General features: G+C 38.0%; 1 protein-coding gene and 1 pseudogene across 4 annotated transcripts in view; one reads left to right on the plus strand and one right to left on the minus strand.

Annotated features, from left to right (window-relative positions):
• LOC107688356 (uncharacterized) overlaps positions 1 to 10,302 on the plus strand; it is a 20,486-nt gene extending 10,184 nt beyond the window's left edge. The window contains exons 3-7 of one of the 4 annotated variants that reach the window (XM_016486000.1): positions 910 to 1,098; positions 1,707 to 1,860; positions 2,363 to 2,419; positions 6,417 to 6,542; positions 9,543 to 10,302. In XM_016486000.1, the coding sequence (XP_016341486.1) occupies positions 910 to 1,098; positions 1,707 to 1,860; positions 2,363 to 2,419; positions 6,417 to 6,542; positions 9,543 to 9,833 (817 nt within the window). In that variant the 3' untranslated portion in view covers positions 9,834 to 10,302. The remainder of the gene's footprint in view (positions 1 to 909; positions 1,099 to 1,706; positions 1,861 to 2,362; positions 2,420 to 6,416; positions 6,543 to 9,542) is intronic. The other 3 variants (XM_016486002.1, XM_016486001.1, XM_016486003.1) reach the window with 3 other exon arrangements.
• Positions 10,303 to 12,791: 2,489 nt separating this feature from the next.
• On the minus strand, positions 12,792 to 20,324 carry LOC107688358 (tyrosine-protein phosphatase non-receptor type 23-like; annotated as a pseudogene).
• Between the last annotated feature and the right edge of the window lie 4,288 nt (positions 20,325 to 24,612).

Below are 24,612 nucleotides of genomic sequence, written 5' to 3' on the forward strand. Positions count from 1 at the left end.
TACACTAAATGGATGGGTAGTTAGTAGAATAGACCATAAAACTAAGTTTCAAATTGATCTTTTTAGGCTAAATAGTAAACGGCCTACATTCACACTGAGCAATGATTTCCTGCAGTATTGATTGGCCTTTCACTCACTACAAAACATACCCATATGCTGCAGAGTGTAAGTATACGTTTGTGGTTTGTGCTTGACCAGCATCAAATGGTGATGGCGTGTCCATTAGTTTAATGGTATTTGATTTCTGCATCTCAACCAATGAACCATATGGGCTAATGTGCATTACATAATAGAAAAATAATAGATCCAGCATCTTCAATAGGATATTGAGCACCTCATACACTATGAAAACACTGGTAAATGAGAGAATTTGTAAATCTATTTTGGAAGCTGTGAACTGAGCACAGCTCAGGTGCTTTATTCTCTGTGGGACCGGCACAGATAGAGGAGCGCATAAAGTACACGTCCTTGACAGGGCCATCTGTACAGTCATGCAGCTGTAGGACTAACCTTGCAGTCAAATCATAGTAATGATAAATGTGTCAACAGGCCACACAACACACTTAAAGTGTGCAACACACTATACTGTTTCTCACTTTCTTTCATCTCTCCACAGATGTGTTTGTAATGGCCAATTTGTTTGAATGTCTGTAAATGAATAAAATTCAGTAAATCAGTCTAGTTCCTATTCTGTTGCATTTCCATTTAATTTTTATTGCATTCGTAAGTTTTATGGTTATTTCCAAAACTCTTGACCAGATTTCCTTCTGTGTTCATATAGCCTGCATTGTCCCAAATCATGCTTATACAACATGTCATATGAAATATCACAGAAGTGAATTATTATATATACCAGTTTGTATGCTGCTCAACTGCCTCTTTTCTAATACCTCTCTCTGTTGTTTGTAGGTGTAACATTCAGGAGTATATCTGGAACAAAGGCTCCAGGTGCGAGTCGGTAATTTCTGACTTCCAAGTGATGTGTATAGCAGTGGGTGGAGCTGCCATCATGTTGTTACTCCTCTTCATGGTTATAGTCTTTTTCTCCAAGAGGATGCACGTGCTTAAGACTGAAAACAGACAACTTCGCAAGCACAGGTGAAACGCACATGTAAACACACACTTCTTAGAGTCCTAGTTTCAGATTTGACTGTTTAAATGTTGCTTGATGGAGCTGAATACACTGTAGCACATACAGGCTGGAGTACAATAAAATGTGCAGTGTTAACATGGGCTTTGAACACAATGATATCACCCTTCTTTGCTGAAAGTAGGCCAGTCTGACAGTGCAACACGAGAGTGACCTATATACTATGCAGCCAAAGGCATTTAAACACAAGCCAAGAGAAGGGTAAGATGGAGAGCAGAGGAGTGGAAGAGAAAGGAGAAAATTGGAAGAGATAAAGGGAAGGGAGTATAGTAATGATGACAACAGTTCAAATTGTTTACGTTTGAGTTTTAACTGCCCATCAAGACCATTTGCTGCAGGTAACGTCTGTGTACATGTGTGCTTGTAGCAGAAGCAACTTTTAATCCACTGCGTTAAATACAGCAGAAATGTCCAAGTCACTTTCTATTTCTATGATCCTTTTCTGAAGGATCCTGTGACACTAAGAAAACTGATAATTAGTCAAATTTAAATGACGTTTTATTTTATTTTGTTTTATTTCCTTTTTTTTGTCTTGGTCTCTCTCTTTGTCTTTCAGTAAGGTCCGTCCAAAGTCGGAGCAGCATATCGATAACTTCTCACTGTCCACTGTCGCAGAGGGCTCTCAGGCAAATGTAAGGAAACTCTGTGACACCCCGACTAACCTCCCCCACGCCCGTGCTTTGGCTTACTATGATAACGTTATGTGTCAGGTAACTTTTCCTCTCCTCTCTTCCCCTTTGTTTTTCTGTGCATGAGTACTGGAGGTATTAAGTGCTCGCTCTCTCTTTCGATTTAGGTGGTATGCTTATTGTCTTACTCCTTTCTTCACTTTATTCCACTCTTCATCATTAAGATGAGAAATAGAAATACTATCCTCTTCATCCCCCACTCTTTCAGTTACCTGTTGTCATTGACTAGCATGTGCCACCTGAGTTCATGTAAAGGACTACAGGCTGTGTGAAGCAATGTGGAAACTGGATTATTTTATGTGTTTCCAAACATACTGATCATATTAGCAGTTGTGTAGAGTGGTTGGGCAGTCAATGCAATATTTTTCAAACAGTTTTAGTCCTAACTGTTCTTTATATACTGTTCAGTGAATGTAATGGAATATCTGCTGAGGCTGAGGTGTTGATTAATTAAGAGGGAATGCTAACAAACTGTCAGAAGTGTGTCAGTAGAGTAATCCTCTTTCGCCACCCCACTCCTTAGAAAACCATGAGCAGATACACGTGGGAATATAAACCCAAAGAGGATCCCTGCAGCGAGGTAAGACATCTCAAACTGACCGCCTCCCAGTACGCTTTGATACCCTGCTGATTCAAATAAAACGCTATAATCCTGTAGCTTCATTATTACTCACAACTATCACCACTATCATAGTTGAAATCCATCTTAAGCCTTTACTTCCTAAGAAATGACATAGACAAGCAATACTAGATTTAGCGGTTTAAAATAGACGCTTCCTCACCATAGTTGTGAGAACTTGATTCCTGCAACTTAACATCTTGCTAGACAACGTAATGTGTCACTGTCAGCTGTTAAACTCCTCACATCATTCAAAGCACTAACAACACAGCGACCTTGTAGAAAATTGTGTTGCCTGCTGGGTAACATACTCTATTCTATTCATAATAGGGGAAGTCATGGCCTAATGGTTAGAGAGTCGGACTCGTAACCCAAAGGTTGCAGATTAACTTTGCCATCATCTGAAACCCAATTAATCTTGAAGTTAATCTTTAAAAACAAATAATAATAAAAAATATAGAAAATCTCTAATATAATATTTTTAATCTCTTTTATACTGTATGTTATAAGATAAATTGTGAGATAAATAGTCATAATTATGATATTGAGTTGAAATTATGAAAAGTCCTGTGTGATACATAAATTCATGTGTAGTTTTTTTTTAATGATTTAAGTTTGTAATGGGCTATTTTTAATTTATTTGTTTATTTATTTGTTTTAGAGAAAATAGTAAAATGATTGGAATTAAAAGCTGGAAATATTTAACATCTTATGGAAATTAAACTTAATATTGACGAATCCCTAATTAATCTCAGTAGTGATTTACAAAAATAACTGCCTTTGATTATCATGGCATCGACAGCATATGAACAGATGGATGAAACAGGGGAGGAACATTTCAACTTTGTGTTTGAGAAAAGATTCTTTCTCTGTGCTCTCATCTGGAAGTCATCTTTCAGAGTAGATTACCATAAATAAATGTTCCACAAACAGACTCCAACCTATGAGCGTATAACATTTGATCTTTAATGAAGGACCAAACAGTGGTCTTACTGCTATTTTCACCTGTTACCCTCCAGTACCTGGTGAACCTTGAACTTGTCAGATCCTGTTCTCTAGCACTTTGATTTAGGCCATTTATTTATTCTGAGGTGAAACTAAAACCTAGTCTAGTTTCTGATAATCTTTTGATTATGTGGGGGTTGTATTGCCTGCACAAATGAAATTTCTTCACCTCATTCAACTCCACCGGTCCATTCCCCAAGTGATCTCATAGTGGAAGAGACTCTTTTATGATTAAAAGAGTTTGACAGCTTCACTGTGCAACAGGGAGGAGAAATAGAGCAAGACTGAGATGAGGCAAGGGATGATTGATAACAGACAGACCAGAGATGAAAGAGCTATGAAAATATCCCTAGGTGACTTTGTTTACTTGTGAGTTGTTGACTTGTCTTACTGCCTCTGGGGAGAATTTATGACATTTTTCATCTTCTCTCTCTTGAGAATGAGTATTTACACATGTCTGATTTCAGCAGCATGAATAGTCTTATTTTCTTTCCTCCCCATGGCATGTACAATCACTGCCTTTGTGGTTTCAAAAAGGGATATCACAGGTAGCAAGTTGTTAAAAAAAGCTTTGCTTTTAGGCGACTTGTTGTAATGCCTAGCATTAGCAAATAAGACAGGCTCACAGCAGTAAACATTGTGTTGAAAACATAAATTTAACAAGTATTGCTTAATGCCTTATGAATAAGCAAGGCTTACGGTTAGTGCCATAGTATCCAGTTTATGTAACCTCTGTGCTTATAGTGTGTTGATGTCTCTTGCTAAATAGAAAAAACTGCAGATATCCCTTGAAATTTCTGGTTGTGGATCAGTTTATGCTTTGAAATGTACCATTTACTCCACTCAGCTGTGAAGTAAAAACTGAATCCAGATCCATGCGCTCACCTCATGAACAGTTTTGTTTATGGTATGGTGCTCCTGGGCCTTGTTTACAACTGGTATTAACATCCGGTGATCTGACAAGCAGCTTGAGGTGTAAACTGCATTCAGTGCATCTTGGAAATGCACTCAATCTTCACATATGGAAGCCCATTTCCGCCACATAAAAAAAGTAATTATGAGAGAAAAAATTAAATGGACATACTAAGAATCTCATAATTGACTTTTGACCTTTGATCTCATAACTGTGACTTAATTATGAGAGAATTATGGTGTTAAATATGAGCGAGTCAAATGTGTATAAAGCCAAAAATGACACACCAAGTCAATAATGAGATATTAGGTCATTATTATGAAATCAAAAGTCAAAGTTGACATGCTATCTCACAGTTGATTTAGTATGTCAGTTTTGACTTTCAAATGGATAATTATGACTTGGTGTTTTAGTCTTGACATTTGGCATATTTTTGAATCGTTCATAAGTCATAATTATGAATTAAAATGTCAAGACTGACATATTAAATCATTCTTGAGATGGTATGCCAATTTTGACTTTTAATCTCATAATTATGACTTAGTATCTCATAATTCACTTGGTATGTCAGTCTTAACATTTGGCATAATTTTGACTATCATTATTGACCAAGACAATTATGAAATCAAAGGTAAAAAAACTGATATTCTAAGTCAATTAGGAGAAAGCTGAAATTCTGGCAAAAGTCTTATGACAGAAGTCAAAATTATGGCAGTCAAAACTGAGATGGTCAATTATGGCATCTCATAATTTACTTATTTTGACTTTTCATAATTGATTTACCAAAGCATGATTTTTATTATTAATGTTAATTATTTATTTGTTTTTTGGCATTGGAAATGGGCTTCCAAACAGACAATTTAAGTCAGAGACTGGCTGGCATAATGCATAATTGCTATAAAACTAGGGGCTCACCTAAATATGGCAATTTTATTATTTACTCTCCCTCATGCTATTCCAAATCTTTTTTTTGTGTTTACGCTGTTTTTTGAAAACTTGGTCATTAGGGGGCTGTCAAGCTCCAAAAAGCACTACAGGTATCAGAAATAGTCCATATGACTGTTATGCACTGATAGCTTTGTGTGTGATTGCATTGGAAGTGGTCACCGGAGATACATTTGAGATCTTAAAGGGGTCATATGATGCTTTTTTAAAGATCATTATTTTGTGTATTTGGTGTAACAGAATATGTTGACATGCTTTAATGTTCAAAAAACACATTATTTTTCAAATACTGTACATTATTGTAGGTCTCAATTGTAGGTTGTAGGTCTGTACATTATTGTAGGTCCCCGCCTCTCTCAAATGCTTCGTTTTCTACAAAGTCCCTCCTTCCGGTCTCTCTCTCGCTCTCTCTCTCTCTCTCGCGCGCTTGCTCGCTCGCTCGCTCGTTCGCGCACACACACACACACGATGCGCAAAACTCCGCATTTGAACAGTCAATAGCAAATACTTAAACTAATAACAAAACAGTAGCTGATTCAGAAGCGCCAGATTGTCATAGCAAAGTCAGAATTACCTCCTCTCCTAGGTTCACGAAACGGTCATCCATAAAATGCATTGCTGTTCTGTTGTAAGTAATCTTAAAGATTCCTAAGTGCATCTACTTTCGGAAGGCCAAATAAAGTGCTTTTGCTTTCGCCTAGAAACACACAGCGTCTCCCTGACATGGCTGCTTCAACACTAACTGCGGTTACTGAAACCGCGCCTTCTTTCTTTGCGTGCACATTTGGGCGGCATTATGCAAATATTTCCACATAGTGAGGTAGATATGTGGGGGCGTGTTAGCACGAGCCGTTTTAGGGGGGCGTGGCAGAGTCTTAACTTTGATAAAGAATATCTCTTTGGTTTTGAGACTTTAGTCTTTGCAACTTCAGGGATCTTATCTATGCACTATCAGCTTGTAACACTCCAAAGAGAAAGGAAAACTTGAAATCGCATCATATGACCCCTTTAATGCCAGGTGTAAAAGGGTGGAGTGGAACATTGTTACTTTTTTCCCTTCATTGTCATCTTGTGTGTATGTGTGTTACTCCACAGGATTGCACTTGCAAAGAAGAGCCATGCAAATGTCCCCCTAAAGAGGACGAGTCTTTGAACAACCAGAACTCGCTCACGCCAAAACTGGAAAACGACGAGGCTGCAACAGAAGATAATGCGGAGGAGGTAAAGTCACTGCAGAACAACGTGTAGTAACACCCTTTTGCCACAGGCTGGCGCTGTGACTGTAGCAAGACACATTTTTGACACCTTGACATGACTAAAATTCCTTAATTAGTGGACTAAACATTGACATGGCACTCTTCCTTGCACTCACCTGAAGATGGCTCAATGTGGGCTTCAAAACAAACAAAACACTGTACTAGCATGCTAACTTTTGCTTGTACTCTGTCATCACACGGTGGGGTTCCTACCGCCAGAGTACCATACCAGCACATTGGCGTTGCCACATTCACCTTGTCCTTGCTTGCTGTCACTGCTGATGTCACGCTGCATTCTGTTATGTCAAGCTTTTTGATGCTGTGTTCCGCTAAGTCATGCTACGCTATGAAACACTTCACCCCACAACCCAAAGGTTTAGCCTCCAGGTTTTCAACCTTTGACCTTCAGTCCTCACTGTTGTGTCATCTCTGAACTCCTGTCTGTCCTGCCTTACTCAAGTCAGCATGCATTGGTGTTCTTTGGTACAAAAGAAACCATCTGTGGGAAATAACGTAGCTATTTAGACTGTGTAAAAAAAATAATTCTGAGATTGGTAGATGTTTGTTGACTTATTCAGTGCGTATGTCTATATATATATATATATGTGTGTGTGTGTGTGTGCCCCTTTACCACAAAACCAGTCTTAAGTCGCTGGGGTATATTTGTAGCAATAGCCAAAAATATATTGTATAGGTCAAAATGATTGATTTTTCTTTTATGCCAGAAATCATTAGGATATTAAGTATTAAGTAAAGATCATGTTCCATGAAGATATTTTGTAAATTTCCTACTGTAAATATATCAAAACTTAATTTTTGATTAGTAATATGCATTGTTATGAACTTCATTTAGACAAATTTAAAGGCGATTTTCTCAATATTTAGATTTTTTTGCACCCTCAGATTCCAGATTTTCCATACATCAATGAAAAGCTTATTTATTCAGCTTTCGGATGATGTATAAATCTCAGTTTCGAAAAACTGACCCTTATGACTGGTTTTGTGGTCCAGGGTCACATATATATATATATATGTATGTATGCATGTACAAATACTGCTTATTTGTATTTGTAAAATTAATATTTATTTGCAGTATCATAGTTTTAATGCTCATTGTGTCTTGAAACTAATTGATTTCTAATTATTTTGGTGTATTTAAATTTTTTTGTACTTTTTTTTTTTTTTGCAAATGGGAATAAATAAAGGCATAAAACATTTTACCAGTACACGATTGAGTGCCAGTGTATTCCTGAACCCCACTGCTCCTGTTATGACTTTTCACTCTTTCACTGCGCCTCCTCACTCTTTTGCTTCGCTTCTGTGCATGTCTTTAGCGTTCCTCGGGTACTGCTAACCATACAGGACATTTCACCCTCATAGCAATGCTTTTTTGTAGGACTATAGGTTGACTTTACATATTTGGGTTTGCATAATTTAGACAAAACATGAATAATTTTTGCTGTCCATTCTGGTTGTGAGTTGGCAAAGGGAAATTAACAAAATGGCCACAAATCCATATATATCATAACCAAATGTAGAACATGTCACTGTTCATAAGTAACAATTTTCCTCTTTCCAAAATGAGTTTTTAAAAATATGTTTTACAATTGTTTACATTTTTACAAAATTAGTTTTATATTTAGATAATATTTAATACCGTTCAAAAACTTGGGGTCTGTAATTTATTCTTTTTATTTTTTGAAAAATTACTACTATTCAGCAGGGATGCATTGAATTGGTCAGATGTGACAGAATTTTACATTTGTTACACAAAACTTATTTCAGATAAATGCTGTTCTTTTGAATTTTCTATTCATAAGAGTATTCATTTCAAACACTGTTTCCATAATATATGCACCACAACTGTTTCCAGCAGTAATGATAAAAATACATTTCTTGAGCAGCAAATCAGCAAATTAGAATGATTTCTGAAGGAGAATGTGACGCTGAAGACTGGAGTAATGTCTGCTGAAAATTCAGCTAAATTAATTTTAAAATGTTAAAATGGAAAAGATGTTATTTTAAATTGTACTAATAATTCACAATATTACTTTTTGTACTATATTTTGGATCAAATAAATGCAGCCTTGCTGAGTTTAACAGACTTTCAAAAACATTAAAAATCTTACTGATCCCAAACCTTTGAATGTGAATATAGAAGAACTTTAACTTAGCTTTGATGTGCTTAGTTGCTTGTTGAGTCTTGCATCACTCGATAGATTTACTCATAAATTAGCATAAGAATTCTGTCCATAAACTGCTAAAAATGAGATGAAGCTACAGTAGTACCTAAGTTTCCCACCTAAGTGCAACACCTGAAGTTTGAAAAGCTTTCCTCTGAAAGTTTATCCAAAGAGCAGAAACTGAGCTTTTGAATCGAATCTGTTAAAGAATTTAATTACTGATGTAAGAATTAAACATTTAAATTTCATTTGGTGACTAATGGCAGATGTTTGCATAGCAATTATGAGCAGACCAGATCAGAACTAGCGGGCACTCAGTCTAGTAAATTTGACAGCTGGAAATAAGGTATTACAAAGGCCTTGAAAAGATTAACCTTGCCCTCTACTTAATACAGAGCGCAAATGAAGTACAATCCTTTGTTTACTCCAGCTTACATATACTTGATAATAAGAAATCAATTCCTACAAGCTGATTACTTGCTCATGCTCACCTCATTCACCGCTCGTAGTTTGTGCCAGGTTGGTGTCAACACTCAAATCACTCGGTAATGTTCACAAAACAATGACCTAATAGTTTTCTCTATTCGCTCTTAATTAAAAAAAATGTTTGGTGCTGAATGGAGTTATCAACAATTTATGCAATTTAAATTCTTTATACTTTCTTGCCTTTTCTTTATGGGTTTGTCAATCTGTGTTTTACTGTATGTGCTTTTTTTTAAATTCCTGTTTGTGTTGTTATGCTTGTGCACTGTGCCTTTGTATGTGTGTGTGTGTGTGTCCAGGGTGGTGTGACCATCGACTTAGAGTTGCTTCTCCCCAAAGAGGCGAAAATGCTCCCTGAGACAAGCCCCCCACTGCACTACAACGTCTTTCTTTACAAGCTCCCCAAATCCCCTAAAAAGTCCCCTGTGCTGCGCCGGCCTCCTGGCAGATCTGTACAGGGGAGGCCTCTGTCCCAGCTCTGCCCCAGACGCAGCTCCGAACCCAGCTACAGCCCCATTAGCACGCGTTCCCTACCGGGAGTCTTGTCCGGCTCATCCAGCCCTCACCTGGGCACGGCCTACACACCTTAACATGAGTGATGTACAACAAAACAAATGGCAAATTTATCCTACATGAGACTTCACCGTGAGAAATTTAAGAGACACTGATTGGTAATGAGTGAAAGTCTTGTGGATGAACAAGACATGAATTGGGATGCAGTTTAAAAGCATTGGCCTTTACCGAAACAAAATCACTCAGCAGCACAATAAAGGTTAGTAGATGATAAATGGTGAGATGAATTAGCATTGTTGCGCAACACGAGTATAAAGGGAAAATAAGTTGAGAAACTGTTAATTTGGTGTTACAGACAAACATGGATGTCATATGTGTTATGGTGCCATGTTGTATGTTGTATTTTGTCAAACAGCACATTCATATTCATACACATGCATTCACAAAAATTATGGAACCTGTAAACATTCAGGGCAAACAAACTGGATAACTATTATTATTAACAAGGTGCTTTTTGTGTTTTTAATGTTAGATTAATACTTTCACTGAGAATAAAGAATTTTAGAATTGTTTAGATCTGACATTGTTTATTGTTGGTTCCTTGGACAAAAATTTGGTCATTTTTTAAATGAAAATAAAAAAAATGAAGTTGAGGTTGCTAATTTCTAGGGAAGCCCTAAACCCAAATGTGGGAAGAAGAAAAAAGAAAATCAATGTGGAAAAAATGGGAAATGTCACTTGGATCTTTCCTGAGCCTAGTCCTGAGAACGTTTTCTCTCTATATCTTTTCTCTCTACAATTTTTCTCTCCTGCAAAACTTCTCTCACAAAAAACTTTTTTCTCTTCCAAATAAATTTTTTTTTCTCCAGTTTTCTTTTTTTTTCCTCAGCATGTAATGCTGGGCAAAGGTCACAACGAGGGGTGTTGCGCAACTGTTTAGCGCATATTTGGATAGACCAACTATTAAAACAATATATATATATATATATATATATATATATGTGTGTGTGTGTGTGTGTGTTTGTCTCATGATTTTGTCTTGATTATGATTTCTTGTAAATGTATTATTCAAGAATAAATCAACAGAGGAAGCAGTGTAAGCATAAGATTTCATGCTTAATTATTGCGGCATCTGTGGCATGCTAAATTGTTAGCTAGCCATCTTTTTTGATGGCAAAATTCTATGCAGAGAGAAAAAAGTATTTGGGAGAAAAAAAATTGGAGTGAGAAAAGGCTTTGGGGTGAGAAATCATTTTTGGAGAGAGGAAAAAAATTCTGGGAACAAAAAGTACAACAGTACATTTGTCAAAAAGTTCAGCGTTGTCTTGCACGTGCAGTGTGCATGTGACGATTGATTGATAATCTACTAATACCATGTTCTGTAAGCAAGTCCTCTACAAAACGCTTCAATGCAGAGTGTTATTCTGCTCAAGCCAAAACCATTTTACGAAGAAAAACTGGGTCAGTTGCTCTCCCAGCGTTCACTCCATCAAAGCAAGGGCTGGCACGCACAGACTGCTTAAATAAACGACTGTCTCGGAAGAGTAAAGGGCGCTTGAGTTCACTACTAATACAAAAAGATTTCTGACTAGCAACAAACACATATTGTGCATGTATTGTGTTTGCCATTTTCATGTTTACATGCAACAAGATACATCAATACTGTGTTCAATACTAGATTCCAGTGACTACCCATTACGCACAGTGTGCACTTTGTGACCTATCCTAATCATCCTCTCTATGACCCGTTTATGAATACAGTTTGAGAGAGGAAAAAAATGTGTAATAGACTTAGTCTATCCAAAAGACCTGACTAAATATGAGCATCCCTGTTTTATTTACAGACATTTATAGTAGGATGTACGTGTAGTAATTCTGTTTTTTTTTTTTTGTGCCTGAAGCAAATGAAGCACATTGATTTAATTCTAGACAGCTCCAGTAACCCATGCAGAAAAAGGGACACATAACAACACGCTCATAATAGACAGTCCTACATCGGAACACAACCAGACACTGCCATCATATGGCCATATTAGGGAAGTGGTGCATTTAACAATGGTACATTAGCACAAAACAGCATGTTTATTGTATGATACTCTATAATCTGTTATATTGGTTATATTTTGTATGCTGTATTAATAGGAATACATATCACAAAACTTGCAGGAGGAATCTGGTCTAGAGGACAGAGCCTCAGACTAGTGAAAATTCACCTTTCACAAGAAGGACCCTAAAAACAACACTGGTGTGACATGGGGAACAAACCCAAAGTACTGGCTTGAATGCCACTGCAATGGGGAGAGACCTGAAGATTGTTCACAGATGTTCCCTATACAGTTTTACCAAGCGTTACAAGACCAGGTGCGTGGAGCTGATAACAATTTTCCATAAAGGTAGACGTGTAAACACATTTTGAAGTTTCAACTACTTTAATTTTGAATTTTAAACGGAAGCAACATCTCCACATCAGACAGTGCTGCTACTCTTCGGTCAAAACACAGTTGTCCCTTTTTTATTATTAAAATTGTATGTTATGTATACAGAGCTAAAATAAAGCTTTATTTATACTTTAGAAAATTATATGTAAGATTAGAAGAGCATTTGTATCAAAATGTTTTTGAAACAGTGGAAAAGACATCCTAACATAAAAGAACCATAATCACCTCTTGCTCATCATCATCATCATCATCATCATCATCATCATCATCACTGTTGTCATCATTCTCACTACAGTGCAAACTAAAGTGCTATTTAAGAATAGAAATACATAAGAGTGAAACTGTACACAATATTAGAGGACTGCATAGAATTACAATGCAAAAGCATTTTTCTATTTGCTTGTAGTACATTTGCTAAGTCATAGTGTGTAATTACAGGTACAGAGAGTACAGTGCAATTTTGTGTTAGTACTGGTCATGTAGAAAAAGCAAGTATTAGCATGTGTTCAGGCATCAGATCCTGTGTTGTGACCATAAAGGATCCAAATCACCAAGATCATCTTTTTTTGGCACTCCCTGTTGACTGTTGTCATATTAAATTGTGGTCTATATGGTATCCTGACTACCATTGACTGCATATTCACATTTGGTTGTATGGGAATCGGTTTGGGACTAAATGCTGAGATTATCCACCTTGTTCTGAATAGAATCCAGACTCATAGTGGAGTCAGAACTTATCTTGCCAGTCGACACAGCACTTGATGTGGTTTGTGGCTCTAAATTCTGACTCACTAAAGAAGAGGACGGCAGATCAGGTCTAGGAGTGGAGATCTGGTTCTGGGATGAAACCTGAACAGGAGATGGAGTCGGTATTAGGGTGCTGCCAAGTGAAGGTGGAACTGGATTGTCCATCACTGGGGCAACTGCTTGTCCAGATGATGAGTGAGCCACATTTTGAGGGCCAAGTATTTGGCTTTGACCAGAAATGTACATGGGTTGTCCCCCAGGTCCATTAAACATGGTGTTGAATTGAGATGGAATGATCTGTTGGCCCATGTGTGTTGGTGCAAATGAATACACATTGCTTTGTGGTGGTACAGCTCCTGGTTGCATTTGGGGCTGACGAGGACCAAAAGGAACTTGGGAATTTTGGCTCAAGGGTGCATGTGGAAAAACTTGGGACCCTGGATGTACTTGGTGGGGCGCAGGAATTTGTTGCGGTTGGGAAGACGGAAAAGATGTGGCAGCATAACCCATGTAAGGCTGAGGCCTGTTTTGTGGAAGTTGTCCGGGGTGGAACTGATTGGAAAGAGTGGACTGAGGCTGAGCTTGCCCTGGAATGAGGGCACCCTGTGGATGGGGCACTGTCAGTTGGCCTGGTGGACCAAGCTGGGGTTGGGTATGTGGAAGTAATGCTGGTCGGTAACCTGAGGGAAGGCCAGACTGTTGCTGTGCTTGGCCTGGCATTGGAGGCTGGACTTGCCCAGGGGGAAAGGGTGGAAGGATTTGCCCAGGAAATGCACTTCTTGGTGTGGTTGAGGTGATGCTTTGTCTAGGCTGGGTTGTAAATCTTTGGCACTGTGCTCCCTGTATGATCTGCTGCACAGAGGAAGACTGAGGCATGCCAGTTGGCATCTGCTGCCCAAAAGAGTTTGGCAAGGATACTTGCGGTTGTCCTGGTAAACCAGGCCTAATTAAATTTTGGGGAATTTGTCCCATTTGTGGAGGCACAGAATAACCCCCTGTAACAGCAATTGGACCACCGTGAGCTTGCTGCCAGAGAGCTGGATTGTACCCTTGAGCAGGCACCTGTGGGGAGGTTGATTGATTAACCTGAGGATGGACAGGTGTGATGCCTCCAGCTGGTCTTACCTGGAACTGCTGTGTTGGTGGCCCAGGGATTTGCAGGGGTGCAGAGGGCTGGCCATAAGGTGCCAGTGGGAGATGGTGGGCCAACTGTTGCCTGAGCTTTGGATCTGTAGTGGGTAACTGCGGGTTTGGAAATGGAGTTGGCAGAAAAGGGCTTGCCCCTTGTGGCCAGCTAACAGGGGTTCCACCATGAGGAACAGGACTGGAAAGTACTGAACCTCGGGGCGAATTCAGATTCGGAGGGAGGCTTCATAGTTCTTGTGGGAGATCTTCAAAAGCAGCAACAGAAGGACCTACAGATTCAAAACTGGAAGGGCCGGACATATGACCAACAACTTTCTGGCCGACCACAGGCTTTCGGGTGGCAGGTCTAGGAGGTGGCCCTTTTCCAATCTCCCTGCAGATAGTATGTCAGACAAGCATGTAGTGAGAAAAATGGAAGGAATTTGACATGGAATATCTTTAGTATTGAGTGGTAATAGTCTACTAATGAATGATTTGAGCCGATGCGTAGGTTGCAGATTCAATCTAAATAGAGGCTACCTACAATGATGATTTACTAAAATCTGAATCTTGTCTACTGCAAGTCATATCATCACATACAAAATCCACCCAAAATATCATATCCTTCCACCTGAGACAACTTACTTTTCCAGCAGGGCAACTCGCTCCCCCTCTCTGGTTTGGCAATAGGACTTTGTTTTGTCCAACAAGGCGGAGGTCTTCTTGTCCAGATCCTGGTAAAAGTCTCTGCCCTCCTCAGCCTTCTTCAACAAGTCCTCATATGCCTCAAATGAGGCAATCAGAGCCTGCACAGTGCTGTTCCATCTTCATGACAAAATGAGATGATTACATACAATGCCACAGAAACAGATACTAACATTTGAAATTTGAGTCTTTTGACTGAGATTTGAAAATACACAAACACATACTGTTGCTCTGTGAGCGTGAGTGTCTTGCGGACAGGGGCGTACTGCACATTGGCTTCTGTTAAGGCTTTCAGGATGTTATCTTGGCCAACCAAGTTCTGATCTATGAAAGTTCTATGAAGTTCCTTCAGCTGATCATATTTCTTCAACTGCTCCACAAACAATGTCTGAAAGAGAATAGAGAAGGAAAGAGATAATGTAGAGATTAGGGCTGCACGACTAATCGCATGCGATATTTAACGCGCATCTTGTCAGAAAGCCGGTTCTGTAATCAGCGGTAAATCTCCATCACCTGCGTTTAAATATCGCATGCGATTAATCGTGCAGCCCTAGTAGAGATTTTAAATTGTTGACTGGTCATTTGTTCTGCTTATTCTTTATCTCTTTGTGTTGATCTGCTGTTTTGTTTTGTTTAATTTTGAGCAATTTCAGTAGTTCATTAACCTTGATCTCAGCACGATCTGTGGTTACAAGGACTCCAGTGATGTCATCTTTATGAATAAGGTCACGAAGCTGGCTCTCCAATGAAATCCTCTGCTTTCGCATTTCATCAACTTTGCCAACAATTGTCTTCATTTTTTGCAGGGACGACATTTCATCTTAGAGGAAAGTAAAGAATCTTTAACAACTTTTGAATTAACTCACAACAGATTACTTTATATCTTTCCTCCTCCTAAATGCATACACAAGTGCATAAGGTAAGAAACACTTTTACCTTGACTGAGTTCGGGCTGGGGCAGGCTCTTTCTGAGTTCCTCAACAGATCCCTGTAACAGACGTATGTTTGGTATGTGCTGGTTCATGGCTTTGTGGAGCTCAGTGTTGGTGTTGCTGGCTGCCTGATGAGCAGCCTCATATTTCTTCAGCTCTTTTTGAATATCCTGAAAGACTGCAGGCCTTGTCGGCAATCCCTTCTTCCCCACTACCTCCATCAAACTCTTCTCCCCAGCCTCATCTTCCTCAAGGGCACTACGGGCCTCGTCCAGAGATGAACCCACATCAGTGTAAACATTAGATAGTGCTGCAACACACCCATAATTGGATGTCATCAAATCCATAAAAAAAAAAACAATCAAACTGATAGTAGATAATAGGCTTTTGTTGGGTATTTGTTCAGAATTATCATAGACACAACAGTTTACAATCATAGAATTTTTGTTTTAATGTTGAACTGACTGATTAAAAAAAAAGAAATGTACTGCAAAATGACAGATTGCACATTATCACAAATTGAATGTTTTTGTCCTAATTTTGTGTATGGGTCTACTCTCACCTTGCATGGCCTGAACAAGGTTCTTGACAGTGTCTGGTCGTACACTGAGAAATGCACATTTTTCCAACAGAGCGTCAGGCAGAGATTTAAACATGTCTATTTTATACACAGAGTCATTGCTTAGAGACTCCATAAATTTCCTGCACAGAAAAGGAGAGAAAAGAGGAAAATATTTCAGCTACTGCACAAGCCTATAGATACACAGAGTAGATTTGCTTAGAGGTTAATTCACCAAAAATAGGAAATTCTGTCATTACTTGCTTATTATTCCTGGAAACCTGGATGACTTTTTTTTTTTAAGGGTGAGTAAACCATGACAGAACATCCTTTTTTAGGTAAGTATTTGTTTTTGTTTTTGAGTAACTTACTCAAGGATTTGGTTTTTATCCTCTATTTTAGCCACAATGTCCCTAAGTAACTTCGCCTTCTCCTCACTAAGAGAGAGAGAAAAAGAAATAACGGTTACAAAACTTTCTACATAGACTTTTAAATGTTTAAACAACATTTATTAGTAAAGCATGTTACTGATGCACCAGCTGACCTGTAAAGGGATGAGGCCTCATGAGTTGCCATGGGGACAAGTTTAGAGAAGAGGTCAGGACCAGTGACACTTTGATCAGTTAGGCTCACAGGCAGGGGTTTCACCAATGATGCACCTGCGTGCCAGATGTTATAAGTACCAAAGGAAGCAAACATGAACAAAATGATTTTTAAATTTATTATAATAATAATTTATTATTTTAAAAGAGATCTGTGAGCTGTTAGTATACCTTTTACTGCAGCCAATGTGTCCAGACCAGACACAGACTCATGGTAAATGAAGTCATTTTCTTTCTTAGCGGAGTTATATCTGAAACAGAAAAAAGTCCAGTGAAAATTATAAATACAAGTCCAGTGAAAATTACTCACACACATTCACTCACTCACTCACACTCACACACAAACACATTTCTCTTGCATTCTTGTTGTTGAGTGTCTACACACAACAGCATAACCTTAACACTTTTTAAGACTCAAATGTGAATTGGGTATTAGATTCTCCAAATGAAAACACATAACAATAATATAATAATAATAATAATAATAATAATATATTCAAAGTCTTACTTTCCACCAATCACATCCATTGTGAATTTCAAAGCTTCCTGTACAGATTCCAGTTGGCCCTGAAAAGGTCAATGAGTAAATATGTGAATGTGCTTAATAAACAATCGGGTTGTGTGTATCTGTGTGCGTGCGTTTGAGAATCTTTACCTTGCTCTGCTTAATTGCCTCATTAAGTTTGTCCAGAGAGGAATGAAAGTAAGCGACCTGTGGAGAAACAACAGGCGGCATCACAGTTATCAGAGGATATTACTCTCATATTCTACCGAGATGACGTTGAAGAACTCTTTTAAAAGTTACAGCAAGTAATGTTTTTATAAAGTCGTATTTCAGACAGTGAAACATAAACAAAACTATTACTTAACAAATGTTAAATCAAAAACTATAACTACAAAATGAACACCCACAAGCATATACTTACTGCTTCTCCATATTTCTGCTGTTCCTCTGACTGCTTTCCCATGTGTAACTAATGAAAATAAAATGATGTGTGGTTTATGAAAATAACCAACAAGTTTATGAAAATGCACTGATATTTACTGCATGGTGAGTGTAGAGGTCTCACATGTGTGATAGCACTGAAGTAGCTGATCTTCATGCTGATGAGCTTTCTCCACTCTTTCTGAATCCTTCCTGGCACACATTCAGAATTATCCAACACCCTCAGACAATTCTTATAATAATCACACACCTGCAATCAGACTTGACATTAGTGTTGATAGTGGCAAGTGAGTGACAAGAGCTCTGTAAATCAAAGACCTGCGGTTATCCTCATAGACGAGCTTATGAACTTCTTACCTGAGCACAAATCTTTGCTATTAAATGACTCTTTCTGTTGTCTAGTAAAGTTTTCTCCAGGAGACCCTCTTGAGCCTGTGCCTTCAGAGCGAAAGATATAAAGGGTATAGAGGTTGCCCGAATCAAGTGTATTTTCCTAAGCAAGAAGTTGGAAATTAAAACGCAGCATTTGTGTGGTAGACATTGTGTTTACCAGCATGAGGCTGATGTTGATTGAGAGTGCCTGGCTGCTCATGTCAGAGCTGTAGCTGTGATTAAAGTGGTCTCTGAGGTGAGTGAAAGCCCCGGCAGAACACTGGAAATGCGTACAGGACATTTTCATCCCTTAAGACACCAACATGCAAGCACAAAAAAGGAGCAAATGGTTAGCACGAGAAATTACATTTTTTTTGTATGTTTCCTAATTGCTAATTTATTTGTCTATCAATTTTTTTTTGCCATAACATTAAAGGCTATATTCATGGCTAAACTCGGTAATAATAAGATTTAAAATACTCCAAAGAACTATTTACAATATTTTAACAATATAATTGTTTACAAAGAAACAAAAGTAAATAAAGAAAGAAAAATAACAATTATATACAATCATTCAACTGACATTTGATTAGGGCTGCACGATTATGACAAAAATCATAATTGTCGATTATTCCCTTGAAATTGTAATTGCGATTATTAATTACGATTATCACAATTTACACTGAATGATGTTTATACCATTGTTTGAAGCAACTGCATGCCGTATTTTTATATGAAAATAAACAAGCTGAAAATACTCTAACTGAAAAACCTTTAGTGCTTTTCTATAGTATTAAGCCTCAAATGTCAAATATACATCGGATTGGTTTCTTCTTTAAATTATAAAAAAGTAAAAATATGAATGGTATTATAATGTTATACAAAAACTAAAATTAAAATCATGGGAAAAACCCTTAAGATAACATGTAGAAAGAAAAAAACGCATCTTAAGCACGCAGAATAACATAAGTGGACTTTGAACGATTAATTGCCGCTTTGAACGATTACGTAATTGTGGCATCCATAATTGTAATCGCGATTAGAAATTCGATTAATTGTGCAGCCCTACATTTGATAAAAATTCTAATATTTTATTTAAAATGCCCATTAATGTACTTTGAGTAAAATGTTTTCTAGTATCATTTAAAGCAGGACATTCTAATAAAATATGTTTTATAGTCAAGGGAGACTTTACATGGGTTATTACTACTTATTTCTATTTTCAAAGTAAAACCAGCGGCTAGATCTTTTATTTATAACGGGATTCACTTCATATAGTTTGTTATGGATATATTAATTCCAGTCCATTTGCTATTTTTAAAAAATACATAACTCAGTATGGTTTTAACATCAGCTGTTGGTATTTGATATCCTGTCATTTCCAACTGTAGTGCTTTAGCAGCTTTATCTGCCTGTTCATTTCTTAATTGCAAATGTGGAGGTGTAAATGCGTATTTTCACCTCCTCAGATAGGCGGTTATCCACAGCTCCCAGCAGTGAGTGCAATGCACCTAAAATACATTAGAGGGACTGTTGATGAGTTAACAGGCAAAACAAATACAGTGATGCTTTTCTGTGCTAATGCTTTGATTGCATTTAACTCACCCAGGTTATACAGGACACAAGCCTGTTCATAATTAATATCTTCATGTGTGATATTCCTCCCTGAAAAGGCATCAGTCCTGCAAGCAGGAAAGTTATAATGACATGACCACCAAACATCCTGCATATCAACGGTAGCAAGTATGGTCTCATATCAAAATGAGCACCGAGTGCAACATTTTACCATGTCACAGGCACTGCAGCCTCCTGGCCGGTTGCCATGGGAACACGACTCTGCAGGAAGTGCAGCTGACCACAGTATTTTCTAAGAGTGTTGCAGCCCTCAAAATCCCTCGGGATGTTTACCACACTCTGAGAATGAGAGAGATTTTCAATGCAATATTCATCAACCGTATTAAATTGCTTGCTAACTGCAACGATATGCCAGTGTGCAATTACATTTCCCACAATTCCACTGATGAGACCACTAACCGACCTGTCTAAGTTGCTCCAGCTTCTTCATCGCCTCGATGTAGTTCTCGGGGTTCTCACCATAGTTTATTTGAATGTACTGGGACAAAAGAGAGGAAAAAGCATGCCGTCATCTTTTTCTTACCATCATATACAATATAAAACATCACCATCAGACAACATCCTAGTGTTGGCTCAATGCAAATGTGTAAAAGTAAAGCTAGCAAATGTGAGGGAGGTCATTTGGTTTTCAAATGACCAGGTTACACAAGCCATATGCTTACAAGCACAAAGACCATGAGAAAATATCAATTTCATAACATAATAACTGCAGTTAAAGGGATTTATCATCAGTAATATAACCCTTGAAAACATTTATTAAAAATGGCAGCTCCATGCAAAAGATGGCAATACAGATCTGAGTCATTCTTGTTATACAGTGCATATACTGAGATTACATCTTAAATCATATTAAATACTTTATGAACACATAAAACGGAGTTATTGCGCAATATTCCAGACGTTTCTTTATTGTTCACTTTAAACAAAATGTTTTCTTGAGAATACCATCTTAAGTGGTAATAATTTTATAGCTTTTTAAATCTCTTTCCATGGTCCCGGACGTATGTTGCTCAGATCTTTTGTCCTGTGTCTTTCCCATTCCAGCGCCTGAAAGACTTATTTTCAGAGCAGAGAAATGTCACCTGTGAGTATGTGTGTGAGTGTACCATATATAGGTTTGGGTGACAGATGGTTTATATAGCAGATACGGGGCACATGGGGGCTTTACTGTGAGTCTCAATGGTTAGGTTATAAAAGAAGAAGAGCTTCATAAACATATATTACAAATTTTATTTCATTTTGTACATTTAATGCATTTTTTATTTTCTATTTGCTAGTGGAATATTTGGAGCTTGCAGTAATTGTTGACATGCTAAAAAACTGATTTTCTTTGAAGTTTATTGATGCTTGGACCTGAAAATGAAGCGTGTAGCAAGATCTGTTTGGAGAACGACATGTCTCACTCTTCAAGTCCTTGTTTCCCCAGAGGTGTCTAGAGCACTGGCACTCTGTTATTGATTGTTTAACATCCCACAGTCTTTCCTGAGTGCGAGGCCTCCTTTCCTCCCTCTTCTGCAGGGTGGGGTGCTAATCTGCCTGCATGGGGCGGCCATGACATTTACCCAGGAATTATGGGAACATAATAAACTCTTAATCAAAGAGGCAATGACTTCTACACAGAGCAGAGAGGGATGTTTCAGAGTGTGAGTAAAAGGAAAGAGAGAGATATATAACAAGTCAAAGTTAGACAAAGATGCTTTCACTTTAGTGTGTAATTATTCTTGAAATATTGATAACTAATTTACATCTCCTGTCTATGAGACAAGTCTAGCCCATTGTGTTCTACATTTATGAAGTTATTTTATTTTGATTAGACTTTTCTTGTTGCAGCATTATTATCGTTAACTAAAACTAAAACCGTTAAAACATTTTTTGAAATATTTGTTTTCAATAGAAATAAAGCTGAGATAAAATATATATATAGAGAAATAAGATGAAACACTTTTTTCAGTTATTTGCTCAAACAACATTTGTAATTTTCATTTAGCTAAAGCTGAAGCAATTACAAACTGCAAATAAAATCAAATAAATTAAACCTGAACAGTAATATTTAAACTAAGCAAAAACTTATAAAAATGAGAAAATAATTTTTTTTAATACTAAAATTAAAACTGAAAGTACATAAATAAAAGCTAGTTCAAAATATTCATAAAACTATAATAGTATATAAAAAATACTAAAATGACATCTTGCTTCTTGTCTACTTTGGGTTGTATTTTTAGTTTTTGTAAAGAAAAGAATGACATCCATTTGTAAAGCAAAACAGATATAAAGACAACGTTTAAATGATGCAAGCTTCTTGAAATCAGACCTTTAATATTAATGACATGAGCGAAAACGATCACTTCACGAACAGAAATATTAAGGGATTTTTAATGTAAAATATTCAGATGCTTAGTGGATTCTCTGTGGTGACTGTCCAAAAAAGTGTATCTATTTTAATAAGTTGAATCATTTGCCAATAATTAATAAGATGTTAATATTTTATATTATACATTATACATAAGCCCAGCTGGGTCCTGCCTCTGACTAACCAATGACTGACAGCCAGCAGTCTCTCTACCGTAACCATGGCGACACCTGGTCTCTCATGGACTCAAGACTTGGAGACTTTAATTGGAGTTTACTGAACTGAATCAGAGTTCGTAGAATTAGAGTGGCTTGAATAGATTATAAATTTAAAAAAAGAGAGAGATTTGAATGGGTTAACAAGGCAAGAAAGTTTGAGTGTGTGTGTTTGACAGCTACAGAAGAGGATAATGGAAAGCTTGATGTCATGAGTGTTGTCATGGCGATAACGATGGCGGGAAAAGATCAAAAGATCTCTGGAATGGTTGTTTGGCATTCTGCGCTCATGATTATTGTACATTGTAATGTGTGCTGGTTTGTCGGGGAAAACACATTCTTTAATATTAATACATGCTAATGTGCCTAAGCAGAGAGCAGTGCATGTTGGGTAACACAGAAAGCGCCGGCCACAGGACTTCTCTTGGTTTGAGGTGGCAGGCAGCGCTGGATTAAACCCACACCCTTCCTTCCAGACCTCTTTCCCTCTGTCATTCACACAGAGTGTTATTTAATTATATGTGGATTTTGGTTTGCTATGCAAATTGTAGTTTATAATGTGTTTCTTGGATGGAAGAAAATGATGGGTTACCGAGTTATATGGGAGTGTATAATGATCTGAATGTGTGTGTGTGACAGCATGGTGCCAGGACACTTCTGAGAAACCACTCACACTCACCCACGACAAGGTCAGCTCCAGAGAAGATGCTTTCAAAGGTCACCCTCTTCACACAATGAACATACATCAAATGAGATGAAAGAAAGGATTTCAGACAAATGATTGCCTTAAAATATATCATTTAATATGACTGAATTCACTTGATTCAATTAGATCCAGGGACCCCCAGGAGGTCACAAGTCAAATTTGAGAGAAAAACAACTTAAATGTAGTTTAATAGTAAGAAATACAACTTAAATGGACTCACTGTTGATGACCTCCTCCGTGGTTTCTACTCTGACACACATGGACACAAGCGTGTCTCTTTGGCTTGTATCTCTTTCCAATCACATCTGGCAGAGGTGTGTGTGTGTGGTTGTAGAGGAGGGGTGCTGTGCTGAGCAGGTGTGCTTACAGGAGGGGGTGTGACTGCTGTGAGGTTTGGTGGAGTGATCAAGAACAATTTGGGGGGCGGAAATCTGGAGGGACAGGATGTGTGTGTGTTCAGAGGATTAGATTGGGAGATTGGCAAGGCATTTGGCATTACGCTCTCACTGGGGTCCACACACACACACAGACCGCTACACACTCTGCGGGGGCGCAGATGTCCCTTGGTTGAGGGGCAGAGCCTGAAAATCAAGACCTCACGGTGTCGGTGGGATAAACAATGTGTTTGGTTGTACGCGCATATGTGTGTATGTGAATTGAGTACAAGCGAGTGCCGCTCAAGCTTGATAAGACCGTTTTTATTCCAGTGCTGACATCAGGGAGCTCACTCATGCGACGATGGTGCAGAGATTAAAAAAACTCTTTGCATTATGTATGTGTGCAGACAGAACAAAAACATTACTAGGTCAGGCATCTGTGTGAATGTGGGTTTGTGAGGATTTATATGGGTTAAATCTTGATCGACCGCATCGTAAGAGCAGTTTGGCATCAACAGACTCTCGATATGCTAAAGCCCACATATAGTCTTGAACAAACCAGAGTTTTCATGTGTCACATTTCATAAAACATGAAATGTTATAAATAGACACAACTAAACGGCCAACATTCACATCTTATCTAAGAAATCCATCTTGATAGTTGTGAATTTTGATGGGGAAAACTAACAACAGAGCAAATGGGAAGTTAAGGAGAAATTAAAACTTGGTTGTAAAATGTAGGCTAATGCGCAGTGCGCACGGTAATGATGGTGACTCCAAACTGTAGTGCAAACTGGCAGCAGAGGAAGGTTTTCTGACTGAATAATACATGAACACAACATGTAACAGCTCTGTTATTATGCATGAGACTCGCATAGCTTGTTAACTTTAAGAAAGCATGGCTGCTGCCCTCAGACATTCCAGGGCTAATAACTTTGAAAGGGTTGAAATGTTGAAATTACAGCAAACTGCCAGCTGAGGTTTCCACTATTTTTGATTTACCACATGAAATGCGATGTTTCACGCATTACAGTCATTTTGGTGATGGTATGTTTTATGAAAGTATAGGCCTATACTGCTTAAGGATAATAATATACCATCCTAAGGTCATTTCAGGTAAACTGGGGCCCTTTTTGAGATGTGGCCC

Source organism: Sinocyclocheilus anshuiensis, unplaced genomic scaffold (assembly GCF_001515605.1).
Source record: "Sinocyclocheilus anshuiensis isolate Anshui unplaced genomic scaffold, SAMN03320099.WGS_v1.1 scaffold209, whole genome shotgun sequence".
Classification (NCBI taxonomy): Eukaryota; Metazoa; Chordata; class Actinopteri; order Cypriniformes; family Cyprinidae; genus Sinocyclocheilus; species Sinocyclocheilus anshuiensis.